At 36.1% G+C, this 18228-nt stretch overlaps 3 protein-coding genes and 1 long non-coding RNA gene across 5 annotated transcripts; all 4 read right to left on the bottom strand.

Moving 5' to 3' along the window:
• Positions 1 to 176: 176 nt before the first annotated feature.
• On the bottom strand, positions 177 to 5191 carry LOC104753803 (casein kinase 1-like protein 2). Its single transcript, XM_087490126.1, has 14 exons — positions 4452 to 5191; positions 4324 to 4364; positions 3462 to 3531; positions 3213 to 3361; positions 3039 to 3134; positions 2887 to 2954; positions 2171 to 2232; positions 2024 to 2087; positions 1851 to 1935; positions 1650 to 1776; positions 1471 to 1550; positions 1335 to 1398; positions 1079 to 1215; positions 177 to 888 (listed from the first exon to the last, which is right to left on the bottom strand). The coding sequence occupies exons 1-14, from the start codon at positions 4525 to 4527 to the stop codon at positions 613 to 615; spliced, it is 1395 nt and encodes a 464-aa protein (XP_087346252.1). The 5' UTR covers positions 4528 to 5191; the 3' UTR covers positions 177 to 612.
• On the bottom strand, positions 5157 to 11521 carry LOC104751119 (putative phospholipid-transporting ATPase 5). Of its 2 annotated transcripts, none has more exons than XM_087490124.1 (11): positions 10923 to 11521; positions 8321 to 10283; positions 8108 to 8218; positions 7728 to 8004; positions 7550 to 7638; positions 7360 to 7447; positions 7046 to 7255; positions 6772 to 6897; positions 6552 to 6650; positions 6282 to 6473; positions 5157 to 6177 (listed from the first exon to the last, which is right to left on the bottom strand). In XM_087490124.1, exons 2-11 carry the CDS (start codon positions 10144 to 10146, stop codon positions 5491 to 5493), a joined length of 3705 nt encoding a protein of 1234 aa, XP_087346250.1. In that variant the 5' UTR covers positions 10147 to 10283; positions 10923 to 11521; the 3' UTR covers positions 5157 to 5490. The 2 variants fall into 2 exon arrangements, with proteins under 2 accessions (XP_087346250.1, XP_087346251.1); XM_087490125.1 differs by having other exon boundaries at positions 10620 to 11207.
• A 4316-nt stretch (positions 11522 to 15837) lies between these two features.
• On the bottom strand, positions 15838 to 16934 carry LOC147925814 (uncharacterized). Its single transcript, XR_015583618.1, has 3 exons — positions 16846 to 16934; positions 16652 to 16725; positions 15838 to 16492 (listed from the first exon to the last, which is right to left on the bottom strand). It is a non-coding gene; the product is annotated as an uncharacterized LOC147925814 (long non-coding RNA).
• A 71-nt stretch (positions 16935 to 17005) lies between these two features.
• Positions 17006 to 18026, bottom strand: LOC109129628 (uncharacterized). The gene is made up of 2 exons (XM_019238123.2): positions 17865 to 18026; positions 17006 to 17610 (listed from the first exon to the last, which is right to left on the bottom strand). Exons 1-2 carry the CDS (start codon positions 17896 to 17898, stop codon positions 17369 to 17371), a joined length of 276 nt encoding a protein of 91 aa, XP_019093668.1. The 5' UTR covers positions 17899 to 18026; the 3' UTR covers positions 17006 to 17368.
• Between the last annotated feature and the right edge of the window lie 202 nt (positions 18027 to 18228).

Below are 18228 nucleotides of genomic sequence, written 5' to 3'. Positions count from 1 at the left end.
CATCTCAGGACTCAACTTGACATATGACATACCTGAAGCTTCAACTCTCATGTCCTTTTTAAGGCAAAGCAAAACAGTACAATTATTGCTTCAGTACATCAATTATAAGTTTATAACCTCCTCCTTTCACTATTTTTTCCAACAAAAATGACCATGTATTTAACCACACAAGATGCTGGAACATGAAAAGATTATATATTATAAGAAAAAAAAAAACCCCTTCTTTTGTATGTTTTCTCGTGCAGCATCAGGAATACACTTTACCACTTTAAATCCCTTTGACGCACAAAAGATATAAACTTTGCAGCACCAAACAATAATAAAAACTACATAGACGGTAAAAATACCAAATGGGGACTAAGAATGTCCAAGTCTTTTGACTCTTTGATCTCTCCCTCTTTGAGTTTCGTCTTTTACCTGGAATCACTTCTTCGGAGTCTTTCTTTATCTGTTGTTATTTAAGTGTGTGCTTACAGACACAAGTAAAGTCTCACTCCCTGTTGTGAACACAAATGCACGTAAAACATGGGGAGGGCCTAACAGAAGTTTTCTTTGTCTTTTTAATTTACACTTGTCCCGGGGTTTTAAGGATCTTTCACTCGTCCCCAGCAACTAAAAATGAAGACTCTCGATCCCTTTAAGATTAGCTTCATAGTTCTTCATGACTGAAGTAGTTGCCCTTGTAGGTGATGACAGCTTGTTGATCTCAGCTGAGACGATAGGGGAGCTTCGACCAACAGGGATCTTCGAGTTGGAACCTGATCCAGCTTCAAAGATTTGAGGGTTTGATGGCTCAGAATCAGTTCCCAGAACTGCAGCCTCACGACTACTGGATACAGCAGCACGTCTTGATGACCCAGTTGCGCGGAGGAAACTAGAGCTTGATAACTGTCACAACAAAAACAGCTCCATTACTACCATTAATAAAACGAACAAGAATCCAAGAATTCAGCTGCCAATCCTTGTGTATACAACCCGTTGCTGAGTCTCATCGACTTACAGACCTTATGTTTATTTCTTCAAAACAGGAGCTAAAGAATTGGAAACCTGTAACATGGGGGCAATTTTATGTACTCACCACTACATCTTTAGATATTGCAGGATCACTTGAAACTGGTGCTTTTTGTTTAGACAAGCTTCCTGAGTTAAAAATTGGTCCAGGACTTCGTCTAGGGATTCCTGATGACCAGCCAGAAGGTCTAGCTTCGTCGCCACCTGCAGCGGAACCAAAGAACATATCAGATGGGTGAAAACCATGTCCCTGTGGAACAGAGTATCATAGCCAAATGCCAATTAACATAAGGGAAGAAACTACTCGAAATAGATGGAACTACCTGATGGCCTCTCAGCACTAGCAATGGCAGGGGGGAGGCCAGAGCTTGGCCCAACTCCAGGACCCTGGAAAAAAACTATGTATTCAGCAGAATTCAAGTAGGACGATGACATTGGGGAAAGAAAAACGATTCTTACATGATGACGGGGAGGAGTAGAAATCTGTGATTGCTGATACTTCAAGATCGTCCAATCAAATACATAATCAAACTGGAAGCCTAAGATATAAGCATAGGATGCAAACTCAAATTAACATGTTAATTGTCTGGTTCAAGTTATATATGCTTTAATTAACATAAGTGATTAGGGCACCAAACCTTCACGAATAAACAGGTCGCGGAAAAGCCGTTTCAGGTAGGCATAGTCTGGCTTGTCGTCGAATCTCAGAGAACGGCAATAATGGAAATAGGATGCAAATTCAGACGGATAACCTCGGCATAGAGACTAAAAGAAGAATATAATATTTAATCAGTACTAGATCATAAATGTCACCAACACAGGCATCAGAACATTTTTACCTCAATAGATGTCGATACTTTCTTTTCACTGATTTTCTCATACTTCTGCTTCTTATTGCCAGCTTTCAGTCCTTGCCAAGGAAGACTGCATTTAATTGGATAAGTAAGCCAAAGGCCGCCCTGTAAAGAACCAATAGCAACAAACCAACATCTAAGGCAAGAAAGGTACATACCTTCCTTTTAAGAAGTACATGAGAACAAATCCAAGTGACTCCAGATCATCTCTACGACTTTGTTCTGCAATTAAATAGACCATTAACTATCAAGGGTTACGTTCTTTAAATAATTAGAAAGTTAGAAATTAGATGAACTGGAATTACCAATGCCAAGGTGAGTGTTCATGCTAGCGTATCTAGCAGTTCCAGTCAAGTTTTTGTTTTCCCTGTGACACACAGAATATTAGGATCACAATTGCTACGCAGATACATCACATACTGCAATCATCGAAAATGTTGATGCTTCATAGCCATACATAAAAATAATTTTTTTCCATATACTAATACAGCGTTGTAAAACTGTGAAAATAAGCAAAATTTCCTGAGTAAGTGGCTATCCAAATATTAAAACGACAGTAATCCAGTAAAGACCTTATTCCAAATGAAAGAAAACCCTTTAAAGCCCTTGCTTCGTCTATAAACACTTATACCAATGACATCACAGGAGAAGCAATCATTATACTCAAAGCCAAGTAAACTTAGGTCCACTTTTCACTAAAGGGTAAAGTACAAACAAACAGGTAAAAGACGTGAGACAGCGAAATTATTTAGATAAGCACAATGCAAAGCCTATTGTAAGTAATAATTATCCCTATAACACTCTCTATATCAAGGATAAAGATGAGTCCACCCTTTTACAGTGATGTGTTACATAGAAGAATCTGAAGTTAGAAAAAAAGTCACACAAGGTAGTAAACGATAAAAGCAAAGTCAACACAGCACTGGCTCAAACCCATTATTCTTATTGTCCAGTATGTTAAGTCCGATAATGGGAGGACATAAATGACAGAGACAAGGAAAATCATAGTGATATGGCAAACCTGTAAGGAATATGTTGATGATTTGAATCTCTATACTTCTTTGCCAGACCAAAGTCGATGACATATACCTGAATTCAGCCAACACATCGTTGAGCAAATAATTGTGGAGAATAAGCAAATCTTACAAAAAAAAAATCCTTTTCAACCGCTACCTGATTTGCGCGCCTCCCAAGACCCATCAGAAAGTTGTCAGGCTTGATGTCCCGATGTAGAAATGACTTCTGATGGACAAACTCAATGCGATTGATCTGACAAGAGGAACAAAATATCCTAAATGTTTATTTTTCAACGTGAGAAACTATTTCAGGCTATAGACGGGATCCTACCATTTGATCTGCAAGCATTAGTACAGTCTTTAGTGAGAGTTTCCTACTACAGAAATTGAATAGATCTTCAAGGCTAGGCCCCAATAAGTCTATCACGAGGACATTATAGTCCCCTTCAACACCATACCATTTAACGTTTGGAACGCCAGCTAAAATCAAGGAAAGCAAAGCAGCCCCTCTTGGATAAGAAAAAGGAAATTATAAACTATAAACTATAAATGTAAAACAAGTACAGAACTAGTTTCTTACTTCCTCCTTGTAATACTTTATACAATTTTGATTCATACAGCAACTGAGGATGCTTAGTTTTCACGCTTTCCTGAAAGAAGAGAAAAAAGATGCCGTCAGAACATATATACAGCAAACACAGCAGCCAAACTAAGATGAATCAGTCACATTTTCAGAACAAGAAAGAAATATGAAAACATGAGGAATTGATTTAGCATACTTGACAGTCAGAACCAGTACAAACAGGTAACAGAAAAAGCAACAGCAAATGTTCAATACAGTAATATGTATAGCTGTCAGCCTCATAATTCTCAATTTTGTAGGCCACAACAAAATTTTCAATAGGTTGGGGGCCACCAGTTGCAGGTAGTTTTGTCGTGGACTCTAAGAATTGATTCAGCATTAATTCTCAAGAATCAATAATAGCTCTCTGTTCTTACGAAAAGTCAGGTTGAAATCAAGATGAAGCTAAAGGAAGAAGTCAGCAAAATCGCTAAAAACACAATTGCATGACGAGAATGCAAAATGCAGTAACTAGTTCTAGCTTTGTATAGCCAAATATAAAGATCTTCCATTCCTATTTCGTGTAAACCAAGAAATCAAATAGATTCTAACATGTAAAAGGAGAAGCTACAACAAGCTAAGAAAGACCAAGCAATAGAAGAAGACTTTGTAAAACAACACATATGCCACCACAATCACAGCTTTTTTTTTTTTGCTCTCCACTGTCCGAGAAAATTTTAATCTTTATTTAATGAAGAAATATCATATGTACCAAATCGTAACAATAATAAGGCATTCACATTACCAAACTAGGTTCTCTGTGTACTTCAATTAAACAGTGAAACAAATTGGTATAACTTTTGTGAACAAAAGTACTTACAAGTTTAATAGCCACTTCTTCATTCGTCTGGATATTGGTACCTATTCAAATCCAAGTTAAAAACAGTTATTATATATGTAGTCATGGAAACCAGAAAACGAGAGATGAATACGAATCAAAAGGCATACCAAGATAGATCTCTCCGAATGATCCGCCGCCGATCTTCTTTCCGAGCCGAAACTTGTTTCCGACTCGAGGCTCCATCAAATCAGAAAGCTTATTAAAAAACCTACAACTACTTCTAAACTACACACACAAATTCCGATTTACTAAGCCGCCGCCAGAATCCAGACAGAAGAAAAAAAAAAAAAACGAGATTGGAGCAGAGGATTTGAGGAGTATGAGATTACTACAGCCCAACCAAAAATCAAAGGGGTAGAAGGAAGAAGCAGCGGTGGATTCCGATTGACTTCCGGCGAAAGAGCGTCGACATATCTATCAATCCACGCGGCGAAAATATCCCAAAATACGCTAATTATTATTCTCCCTTGCCAAACAAATAATAATTGCGGAGTAGTTGGGCTCAACTCAAACCATATTGGGTAATATCCGGCCCATAATTATTAATTAAATTTTTATTTATTCGCTTAACCACTTCATTCAAACTCTAAAGTCCCCGGCCCCACACTAGAAAAGTAACAGACAAGCTAATATAAGTTGGGGATTTCATTACCTAACAGCCAATTGGTTGATACGAAAACTAATTTTATTTCTACTAAAGCAACCATTTTTTTAGTCCTTCTTTGTGGAAATGTAACAAACAAACAAAAATTTAGGTATTTAAAGCCATGTTAATATGACTGTGTTCAAATAAAAAGAGATTCACCAACATATTTTGTATAAACAGTTATATAAATGACTGACTAAATGATTAGAGAGGCACAAACAGTTCTGTTTTTTTTTTTTTTTTTTTTTTTTTTGCGTTCTGTCCTAAGTGAAGTGGTATACACAAAACCTAAGTATAAGTGTACAAAAGAAATAAAATTCGAAAGTAGAAAAAAAAAAAAAAAAAAAAAAAAAAAAAAAAAAAAATCAGAGCTACTCTTTACATGATCTCTCACTCTATTATAATAACTCTCAACAACAACAACAAAAAAAATTAGCTTCAAGACCTGTCTCCAAACTCGTAACTTATCAGAGAACCGGACCTGCCGAGCACTATACAGGCTACAATGACCTAGGTGACATTGCATCTTGAGCTGAAAAATGAGAGAGATTTGACTGCTTCTTGTTCAGTTTCGACCGTAGATGCCTGATTTTCGCATCCACTCTAGCTGTGAACCCGATCTTTGTCTTCTCTCTTGCTTTTGTACGCTCTCTGGTCCACAATCTGGCATCTTCGATATCTCTTCCGTAGTATTTGATCTCTTGTATGATATGATGATCTAGCGGATTCAAGAATCTCTGGAAAGAAATGTGAGCAACGTAAGGAAGAACTGCTGCCACTGTGACCAACAATGTAGCCATCCAGTAGATTGGTGCAGGAGCAAGAACCTCATCAAGAATCCTGTAAATGTTTCCAGACAGACTCGGAGGCGTCATACTGTATATCGCCACAAAGAGATACCACATACCGATGCTTCCCCATATCAAAACGTGTTGGATCCAAGTGAAATGGGACATTGTTAATGCGATTTGAACATTTGCTGCCCATATTATGCAAGTGAACATGGTTGTGCCAACAGCATCCATGTCTGCTGTTTGTCCACCGTCTCTGAAAGCTTGAGAGTATATAATTCCGATGTTGAGGAAGAATATGACAAGAGATGCATAGACACCATTGCACATCCATCCAAGTATTCTTGACCAATCGAAGAAGAGGTTCTTAGTGCCTTGTTGGTATAAAGCTGGGAACTACACAAGCACAAGACGGAAAAAACACAGATTTTGTTGTTGATCAGCAGCGATTCGAAATAGCTTTTCAAGTAATAGTTCTTTAAAGAAGATTTCTAAAGTACCTGTAAGCAGATCTCGGAGGAAACATCCTGTTCAAAGACACCAAGGGCAATCACTGGCAATGAGGTAAGAACAACATTGAAGAGCAACAAGTAGTAGTCATTGTACACTGATTGCCCGGAAAATCCGGTGAAAGCCTCGAAGTAGAAGAGAGTGAGACCAAATGCTATGTTTTTGTAGAAGAAATAGCAGATCTGTATGTAGAATAACATAATGTTAGAAACAAAGTACAGGTAAGAGTAATCAAACTGGCCACAAGAACTATTTATTACCATTTGAGCTATTCTTTTGTAGCACCAGTGTCCATGGACGACGAGTAATCGTTCCAAAAACCGGAACTGGGCAATCGAAAAGTCACTAGCCATAACAGCCTGCAAAAGTAAGAAGGATCAGCCAAAATGTCAACATGGATTGATATTCTATGCACTTTCGATTAGTCAAGAAACAGAAAACATGGCTTCAAAATGCATGGTGCTGAGGGAAAAACTGAACCTGCATTCCTTCAACCCCACTAATTCCGACACCAATGTCAGCTTCTTGAATCATCCCAACATCATTTGCACCATCACCTATTGCCAATGTGGTTTTTCCAGTTCCCTCTTTAACCAACCTAACAACCTTGTATTTGGGAAAAAGCAAAAAAGATATAAGTTAGGAATGCTATGAAATGAATAGGGAAAGCCTTCTGTTTTTGAATGAAGTTCAGGAGTTGCTTAGTCGGAGGAATGCTATGAAATGAATAGGGAAAGAAGATATATATATATACCAAAGCTTTCTGCTTGGGAGACACACGACAGCAAATGACTGATGCACAATCCACTGCCAAAGCCAAGAATTGATACTTCATATCATCCTCTAATGCATACGTTAGAGTTTTCCCGTCAATGATCAAAGCAAATGCAGCGTGCGGATCCTTCTCTAGCTTCACCAATTGTACAGCTTTAGTGAGTTGATTCAAAATGTTCTCTTTCACAACCTGACACATCAACAGATACATAAATGTGAGTTTCGAAATTGTAGCTGAAGGAACTTTCAGTTAATGCTTTAGACATATGCATGATACAACTTCTTTAGACATACCCTTTTTGAATCTTGGGATCCTCCTTCTGAAGTCATCGATGTTATGCAGATTTGTCTCATGCCTTGTCGAAGTAAACTACATGCGAATCTGCAGTTCAAAAGAAGTAATTTGTTCATAAAAGTCACTAGATAAAAGCAGGTTACAGCTCCATTTTCTAGTTTTTACTCGAAGTAAATCAGAGATTCTAACCCAATATTGATTGCTGTTTCCATTTTGTCCCCAGTTAATACCCATAACTTGAGCCCAGCTTGAGCAAGTTTATCTATGCATTGGGGCACCTGTTTCATATCAACAAAATAGGAACTCAATTTACATAAGCAAGATAAAAATATGGCGCTAGTGTCTTTGCATTGCAATGTATACATACCCCTTTCTGGAGTTTGTCCTCCACAGCAGTAGCACCAATAAGGATAAGTTCTTTTTCAATCATATCCGCTCCCGTCTCAAGCAGCTCCTCTCTATCAGATCCTATTGAAGTTTTGGCCTTAAGAAACTCAGAGTTCCAAGCTGCATATTCATCCTCATCAAGCTTTCTGTAAGCAAGTGCGAGTGTACGGAGCCCGGCTTCTCCATATTCAGTCAAATGCCTTGTGGTAGGTCCCAAGTATGTCTTCCCATTCTTTGCCAACCGCTCAAAGATGATGCTGTAAAGTTAAGGAAAAACTAGTTTATACCAGTAAAGTTTGACTGTATATAACCTTCTTGATATAATCAATGTGACAAATTGCTTGTTAGATGCTTGCTAACCTGTCAGCTCCTTTGCATAGTAGAAGGATTTGCCCTTCCTCATCGCGTACAATTACTGTCATTCGCTTTCTTTTGCTCGTAAATTCCAACAAATTCAGAACTTTATACTCCCTGCAATGTTTCTTGTACTTAGTCAGGACGCCCACATAAAAAAAAATAAGAGCTAAACTGATACTTAGAGGGTTAGACATAAAACATCTTCACTATTCTCACCTTTCGATTATTTGCCCTGAACCAGAGAACCTCTCACGGATAATAACGCTTGACTGGGTTCTCTTGAAGAACTCAAAACCAAACTCTCTAGCAGCAGCAAGAAAAGAAGCCTCATCAGGTGACTCTGCTTCGTAGGTGTACTTACCAGTTTCCTCGTTCAGCTCGGGAATAGCTGTGTGACAAATAGCTAATATGCGGAAGAACTGCAAAATGTCGTTTGGTTGTGATTCCCTCAACCAATTACCATTCATAAGTCTGATATCCTCAAAACCAAATCCCTTTATAGGAGCTCTACGATTATTATAGTTATTGTCCCCTCCCTCATTTGTGCAACCTTCCACCTCGATTTCTTGTGTACGGCTACTGTCCCATGTACCATACACTTTAGTCTGAGACTGAGGAGTACTCGATATCTCTCCGTGCTCTTCAAGATCTACAGCCATCTGCTTTGCAGCAGCAAGTTCTACTTCGCTGGAACGCACACCATAAGAAGTGCCAGCAATGGAGCATTTCAAGAAATCCATCTGATTACATGTCAAAGTTCCTGTTTTGTCGGAGAGGATAGTATGAACCTGACCAAGCTCTTCGTTTAGATTCGATGTGCGCGCTTGTGCAGGGACTCCACTCTCATCATCATACATGTGTAAATCTTGGTTGATGAAACTTGCTTGCCAGACTTTGACAACCTCGATGGAAACATAAAGAGAGATTGGAATCAAGTAGCCGTAAAGCAATAGAGCAGTGATCAGATGGACAACCCCAGCGTAGATTGGATTGGTCGGATTTGTAAAATCTATAGGTTCAGCAGGTCGTAAGTACCACATTTTTGGCATGTGAAACTCTGTCTCCCAAGCAAATCCTGATGAGCTGATGCAAGAGATTAAAATAAGTAGGACAAGAAGTGTGTAGATGATGTAGTCCATTGTTCTTTCGATTCTGCTTCTCTTGGAAGGCGATTTTGTTGAATTCTGCATAACTTTGGTATCAAAACCAGTAAAGACCACAACTCCATAAACGTAGGTTGTATTCCTTAGCTTTGAGTCTCTTAAGAGAATTTGACTTGGATCCAGAGGAAATGTTTGCCGCTCATACTCTAGATTGCCAACAAAGGTATAGAGATTCGGGTTTGGATCTTCACATCTTACCGTCGCCATGAAGTTCTTGAAAGACTCATCATCATCTAGTGGCACTGACAAGTCCAAGGATCTCTTCACTTTCAAGTTTGTTTCCCCATCTAAGTTCATAGTCTCAACGTAGCAAATCCCATCATCGTAACTTGACGACAAAAGAAGCAAATCAGCAGGGAAGAACTCGTCCTTCTCCACTTTCACAATATCCCCAACGCTAACCTTCTTCCACTTCCTCTGACGAAACACACCGTCACTTTTATGAACACAAGTTTTCCGGGCATTAATCTTCACATCTTGCATAAACCTACGCCAATCTTCTAGAGCCTCTTTTAACATACTAAGCCCAACAACAAAGACCAAAGGAGCAATCATGCTCCATTTGTTGAACGGGGAGAGAGGAAACACGGAGAGAATCGCAGCTACCAAGAAGTAGAGATTTGCAGCACGGTGGAACTGCTCGTACAAGGACTTGGGGAAGAAAGTGATGAGATTGTACCTCGTGGTAGAGACATAATTAGAACGATATCTCAAAGGCTTCTTCTTGTGCATATGAGGCTGGTTACAGAACACAGTCCTGCTAAATCCTGGACCTTGGATTGGTTGAGAGTCTTGACCTTCAAGCGTACTAGGCCTAAGACATCCAAATGTATAAAGATGGCTTAGTCCCAGCTTCGATCTTATTCTACCTCGAGCCATTCCCTCAAGACTTTTTTTTTTTTAATACTCAAGAGAACAAGAATCCAAATATGATCCTTTCAACAACAAGAACCAGCACTCTAGTCCCTCAAGAATCAGATTAATGCTTCAGGTGTCATAGTCCTAGTGAATCAACCCTGTAGAAAGATGAACCAAACCCATTATTAAAATTATTATAAAGTTTTGATATTTTCCGAGGCGTAATTAAAAAAAAAAAAAAAAAAAAAAAAAGGCAGAGAAGAAGAAGACTGAAACAACCCAAACACGCAAAACTCAAGAAGAAGACTATAAACGGAAAAGTAGGAAGCTCTTCACATACTCAAAATGAATTTTTTTTTTGAAAAAAAACAAAACATTACTCAAAATTGGTCAACAGACTCAAATCTATTCAGAATCGATGAAAAAAATTTATAAAATTGCAAATCTATCAAAGATGATGAATTAAGAAACCCAGAGAGGAGAAAAAAATTTACCAAACACAAATGATTTCCAAGCACAATTGCCTTCTTAATCACAAGAAACAAAAAAATAAAACGAAGACTATTTGAAGTCTCAGATTGATTCTTAAATTCAGATTAGATAAGGGTTAAGAAGGAGGTGATGAAGAACACAATTTTGACAGCTGTAAAAAAAAAAAAAAAAAAAAAAAAGCTGAGACAAGATCCCAGAACCGGAGAAGAAGCCAAGCACAATGAGAAAACCCTCAGAACGAAAAATTTATCAGACAGGTAAAAAGAGGAAGATTTGTCGGACAAGTAGAGAATAAGGAGACAAACCAGGAATCTCACACCACATGACAAACTTAACATTAAACCCATTCCCCTACTACAGCAGCTGAATATGATTCTCCTTCAATTTGTCGGCAATGGTCTAGAACTTTAGATCAAAGAACGCCAAGAACACCCAAAAAGAAAAAGAAAAAATGCAGCTTTCTTTCTCTCTCTCTCTCTGCTGTCTTTTTCTTCTCTTTGTTTTCTCAGGAGAAACCCAAAAAAAAAAAAAAAAAAAATTGAGAAAAGGGTTTTAGAGATTTGTTTATACTGTATGTTCAAAATTTTCACACTTTTTTTTTTGGGGTTATGATATTCAAAGGACTGCAAATCTGAAACCAGTGCAGGCACTTTCGGGGTCTGCTTCTTTCTTCCCTCTTCTTCTACGTCTTCTCTCTCTTCAACTATAATCTAATTAATGTAACATAATTATATTCAAGTAATTGTATAAAATAGTCTAATTGGTAGATACGTTATTATCAAATATACGTATGCCATTACCAAAAAAGAGAGTTTTTAACTTTGTGATAGATAGAGATTAGAGCCTATGCAAGTAAAGAAAAACAATCAAGAATAAAATCTTGAGAATTTATTATAATTATGGTATTTTTATTTATGAGCCAGCTGTAATTATTATTGCTTGGAATAAAAAATTTAATTTTTTTTAATTAAACCGCGTTTTAGAGATTGATTTCAGATTTTATATAATAATTATCATCTTCTTGATTTAATTTTAAACAAAAAAAAAGATTTTATATATATATATAGAAGGCGTGACTGACTGTTCAAAAATTTGTTATTTTCCTCAACTACAAAAAGAGTGTCTCTACTTTCTAGAATATCTTGAATATTTTAAAATGTATTTAGTATAAATTATTTTCCTTCCAATTTAAAAAATGTTATTCTCATAATAATGTTGTTTTTTATATAGTATCACATTTTTACTCAAAAGGAAAATCTAAACTAAAGTCTAATTTACCCTCATAAATATAACATATATAACTAACTGAAAATATGAATAAGCTGTTATTTTTAAAAAGAAAAGAATTTCAAATATAGTATTAAGTATAAGTTATATTCCTTCCAATTAAAAAATGTTATTCTCCTAGTAATGTTGTTTTTATATAGTATTACATTACATTTTTACTCAAAAGGAAAATATAACTAAAGTCTAATTTACCCTCATAAATATAACATATAGTTTCCCTGTATATAACTAACAAAAAATATGAATAAGCTGTTATTTTAAAAAAACAAAAGAATTTCAAAAACTAAATTCCTATTTACAAAAATAGATAGCATGTCTTTTGGTGAAATGTTCTCTGAAATAAGGACTATTATAGTAAAAATAAAAGTAAACAAAGTGTACAATATATTGGGAGTATTTGCTAAAAGTCTACAACTAGAAAGACGTTTTTTCTACATATCACTTTCTTAAGAGGAGAAAAAAAAAAAAAAAAAAGTTCTTGTTTTGTCCCGACAAAAAAGAAAAGAAAAGAAAAAAACTCGTATTCGTAGGTCTATGATCTCATTTGCCCAAAAGAAAAGGTACCTCTGATTCATAGACTTATTAGGGAGAGATACTCAAAAGAGAAAAAGAAAAAAAAAATACTTAGAAGGAGAGAGATGGTGTGGTGCCATATGGTGGTGACGTTCTCATCACAACCTTTTTCATCTTTCTCCGACGATGCAATTTTTTGCGGGGAGTCGTTCAACCAATCCTCACCGTTTCTTTTTCCCGTTACCACCTTCAATTAAATCAACTCCAATTCTATAATAGTAAGTATAAATTTAAATCAGGATTTCTTATCATTATCATTATATAAAAATCAAAATAAATCAGATTATTAAAAAAACTTCTAGAAGTATATTATTTAAAAAAAATCTTTAAAGTGTAGTAATTTCAATCATAAACAAAAAAAGGTGATGGTCAATATTTGAGTTACGATTAGATTTGATTCAAATTGATTTTTATGCTGCTGTAGTTTCTTCACAAATTCTATTATAGTTGTTTACTTATAAACATTTAAACAAAATTAGGGGAAAAAGAACATATAAATACTTAATTAGGTAAACAATAGAGGAAGTAACGCGTTTCTAGAAACAAGTCTTGAGAGAGAGTTGGGTTGGTTTTGGTTGGACTCATAAGAACATGAGATGTGCACATTATAGAAAGGAAACTTCTTCCGTGAACGGGGAGATAATGCAGTTAGTGGTGATAAGAGAATAAATGACTCACGATAATCGGGTAAGATCTCCAGATACATCATACATCTATCGATACGTGATAAATTCGTATAGTGGGGGAAAGGTTGTCTTCTATCTAATATCAATAACACGAGTGACACACATGACCCCCCAATTCACCGCACAAATCTGTGAGAGAGTATTTAATTTTCTTACATGAATTAAATAACAACGTAGATGTTACATTCTTTCTTCTAACTAACCAGAGATATTTTATTCGGCAGAAATTGTGCAGCGACACGTTTCATATTTTATTGATTATATATATTTGGTCCCTAGGTCTATATAATTAATTTTTCAATTAGAGATAATTATAGGATAACTTATACAGGTGGATCGGATTAGAGTTTTTGGAGATAGATAGACGTCATGACATGTTGTTTGGTGTTGACTTTCAATAAAGCATATTTGTCGACATAATGAGTGTGAGTAAATAGTAAAAAGACTGTCACTAGCCAAATCAATTTTCGACTGAATAATTTCCTCGTTAGCATGCTAATTTAATATGTAGTCCTAGTGTTCTTTCATTTTTTATTTTTATACTATAGGAATTGTAAAACATGAAAAGATGGTGTTATTTACGACGTTATAGCTTTTTTTTACTTGGTCATATTTTGTTTTTTTGGTTGTGTGTTAGGATTTTCATTTGCATAATAACGTCAACGTGGAATAATTAAGGTATTGTTTTACTTCTTGTCATTCAGAAAAAAGCTTTCAAGTTTACTTTAGTTCGAAGGATAATCACATGGGAACGGTCCACGCCCATGATTCTAATAGACCTTTTTCCGAATTTTTGTACTCTATTTTTTTTCTTTTCCTCTGCACACGATATTGACCACTTTTTTTTAACTATTTACACTGACTTTTATGGACCCTATACATCACTTAGTTACTGCTAGGTCCCATCCTATAAATGTCATCCTTTTCAAGTTTTAAATTTTTATTAAGTAAATCTGAGAGAAACCGTCCACGAAAAATGATCGAATTAGTACACATCAAAATTATATTGAAACCAAAACTTACTCTATGTATTTGTGGAAAAAAAGGCACACACATGAGTTGGACTAGCCCGTTGTAACGTCGTCGTCAAAGTCCTCGCTATTGATCAATTCAGCCAACAGCTCATGGCATCCGTTGATTTGTATGACTTTTCAACCGGAATTATTTCCGATCATTCTCAAATCAATCGGACGGCCGAGGATGGAAACGTGGAGGGAGGTAATAGCTAGCTAAGGACATTAAGAAAGAGAGGAGTCCCACAACGGAATTTAAACCGGTCTATTTAAAACACTAATCAACGTGGTGGTCCTTTTAACGTGCAACCCAACACGGCTTGGAGAAAAGCAATCAATATCAATTGCGCCAAATTTTTCATTTCATTTTTCTTATTAAATGCAATTTCGGAGTATTATTGTAAGTTCTAAAGTTGTAAGTATGTGATTTATTTACTAGTATACTTGCTAGTATTTAGTTGTATTATTGTATACGTTTTTGAAATTATTATTTTTCATATGGGCCTGTCGGGTTTCATTGCGACAAATATATGCATTTATACAAGAATGATAAGAGTAATGAACCGTTGAAGACATTTGATTAGAAAATAGTTTATTTTGATTGCTAGTGTTTATATTTTTATAAAACTCGCAGAATTCCAATATATTGCCTATTAATAAACGTTTAAAATTTTAATATCCACCGGATGATGATATACAAATACAAGTGTCGTATGCTATTACGTACATTCTTATTTTCTAATAGTAATAGGACATAAAGAATCTAGTAGTAATCGTATAGTTGGTCCCGCCGTATTTATGCGACAAATCAAGCTAACATTTTTAATATCGTACACGTTATCGAGTAAATCATGTTATGGAAACTGTAGAAAAATCAAATCTTATTGTTTTTACAGTTTGATAGTCTCCATTCTCCAAAGTTGTAGTATCGTTAACTAAAACAGATTTATATTAGTATATATAATATATATATATATATATATATATCTTGAAGCTAATATATGTATCCCACAATTCTTTGTGACTAAGAGAGGATTGTAAAATATCAAAGTTAGGAGGTGTCAAAAGAAGAATGAAACCCCATAAATGGCATATAGTGGTGACGATTGTAATCTCCTTATTGGAGTAGTTCAATTTCCAAAAACATGGGGAAAAAGTTAGGCACAACACATTCATGAGACTTGAGAGTACAAGACAACTCTCATAAAAACAAAAGAGTTGTTTCGTTTGGTGTACTATTTACCCCAATCGTTAAGACTATTTCTTTTATTTCTCCTCTTTACAACAAACAACGAATGTTTAAAAAAAAAAAAAAAAATACAAGCTGAATGATATATTGCCGACTCCAACAACATAGTGTCAAGAAACAATCTTTTGTGTAGATATTTGTTTTGCTCTTAAATTCAATTGTTTAATCATGGTTCTAATACGCCCAAAATTCGAGAATCACTCAGCCAGACTAAAAAGGATAAAAATTCGCCAAGATGCAAGGTGCAACAAGGGAGATTTGATGGATTGAGAGGTCGCACAACAGTTGTGGAAGTCTGCTGATATTCCCAGTTCCAATCACTGCTAGATATGACACACTAGTCCAGCAAAAGGAGGTTGTTGCTTGGATATTACACACCAAGAAACAAAGAACAAAGAGATAGACTCTAAAATGAAAAGGAAAATTGGTTGATTATTCTCAAATGAGATTACATGAGTTTATATAGAGATATAAAACTTGGTCACAAAGCCAAGTATTATTCTTGAAACTAAAACACAATAAAGATAGATAGTTGAATGAAGATTCAACTCTTTGAAGTTTGTCTTCCCAAGGTGTCCTTCCCAAGGTGAGTTGAACTCCATTTTCGTCATCTCTCTTTGACCACAAAATAAAGTGATTATTTTGAGCTTTCTTGAACTTGAATTAGGCTCAAAGTGGGCTGGACTTGATATGTATCATCCCCAATAGTATCTCCCATGCTCTCTTTAGCCATAAGCTCTTGAACTGACCCATTAAGGGTTTCTTTGATATTTTCTCTCTTTGACTCTTTGGTCCAACTTGCTGATGAGAAACAACATGGGTTGTACCATTTCTTCACACTGGGCTAGGTAGAAACACCTCCTGGTTGCCAAACATAATTCTGGAAGCACTTAAACCAACTGGACCTAAAATTCTTCATGTGAAGAACTAGGTTGACCTCCTTTGGAAAATGAAGCGTAACTTTGTGGTTTGTTGGCCAGATCTTGTGTTTTTGGGCTTGTTGGAAACATAAGAGATCCATTAACATCCTCCAACCGATGTCGTGTCGAAATTGATGCTGAGTTATTCTGTGTAACACGATATTTGGCTCAGACGCGAAATTGGAACTGAGATAAATCCACTGACTTGAAATATCCATATCTTTCACATATAAACTGATATTAATGTGATTTCAGTTCTCCGTGGTTACGGAATGGATCAAGATTCCAGAACATTTTGTTTCATACCTTGAATCCTTTTGAATTGGTCGGAATCCTCCTTTGAATACTCGTAGGTCCAAATCGCGTAGCCATGAGTTCACCTGAGTTGTAAAATGAATAACTTTTTCATCTGAACTTTGATTGGACTGATTCCACCTCGAGATATGTTCTAGATGAAGTAAGAATGTATCCCAAATAGTAGTTTGGCTGGAAGAATTGACCTTTGACTTCGTTCGTGGTGAGCAAGACTCAAGAATCGTCTTGGATGGTCTCATGATCACATCAGGTTCTAAAAAAAACACTCACGAACATAAGAATCAGTCAAAACTTTCTGATTAAACCGAGAAATCAACAAAACATGATAAAAATGACACAGGAGGATTTTTACGAGTTCAGATATATTTGGAATGTAAATGTATACATCTTGACAAGATCTACACCAGCAATATCCGAGAGAGTCTATAAACTTGGTTCACCACCACCTTAATCTAAACAAAGTTACAACAATTAAGAAACACGGTTTAACCCAAAACCGGAAATATACAATCAGGAATAACCTTTGGGTTAGAACATTTGCAAGAGTATTGTAAATTTCATTATTGATAAATTCCAAGACTCACTAAACTTTTTAAAGACTCCCCCACACATAATTCAGAGCTTTTGTTACAAAGACTCCTACTCAAAAACTATAACATTAGAGTTACGACATTACGATACGATGTTGAGTTGACTCAGTTTTGTCCCTCACTTCTTTGAAGAACGCTTGGGAGTAACGGCGTTAAAGATGGCTTGGATCTCTTCTATGACGCGTTGAAAGAAACCAGGTGCTTTCACATCATCAATTGGTGTGTTCTGATCAATGTCGTCACTTGTTCCATGAGTCTCTTTGCGATGGTGACTCCTGGACTTTTCATCATGATGACCCATTGCTTGTATTTCTTCTTTGACCCGTTCTAACACATTAGGCGACTTCACAGTCTTCTCCTCTTGGAGTTGGAACCCCAACAATAATAATCAAAGGGGTTTTAGATTCATATTCCGTAAGTGACAAAACAGAGCAAAGAAATCAAAAAGTAGACCTATCAACCGGCGTTTTGCTACTGTTTCTTCAGAGAAATTTCTCATCATAACGATGTAACAATAGACGCGTAATTTGATTGTAATAACTAAGGAAACGATAAACATAACTTTGAATTAAAGAAACGCATAACTCAATGATAAGATCTGATAGTTCATTTACCTGATGATAAAGGTCTTCGATTTTGGTCCGCCATGGATGGTTCTTGCTCTCTGCTTGCTAGAGATGATCTTTGGCTGCTTCGTGTTTTTTTTTTTGGGTTCTCTCCTGATTCGGTGGCGTTTGCTTGCTCTAATTCGTATTCGGTGGCGTTTGGTCGAAACGAGAGATGCGTTTAATATGGACCGTCAGATGTAAAGAGAGTAGTGGGGGTCCCCAATCTGGGACCTGGAACCGAACCGGTGGTTTGAGAAACCCGATTCAGAGCTTTTGTTACTTCTTTTTGTATGTCCCGTATATTAATTAATAATTACTTTCTTATTTTTATTTTAACACACACTTTTAAACACTTAACCCCAGCTTAGGA

The sequence above is a fragment of the Camelina sativa genome, chromosome 16 (assembly GCF_030686135.1).
Source record: "Camelina sativa cultivar CO46 ecotype springtype chromosome 16, ASM3068613v1".
NCBI classification, from domain to species: domain Eukaryota; kingdom Viridiplantae; phylum Streptophyta; class Magnoliopsida; order Brassicales; family Brassicaceae; genus Camelina; species Camelina sativa.
This window is presented reverse-complemented; position numbering and strand designations above follow the sequence as displayed.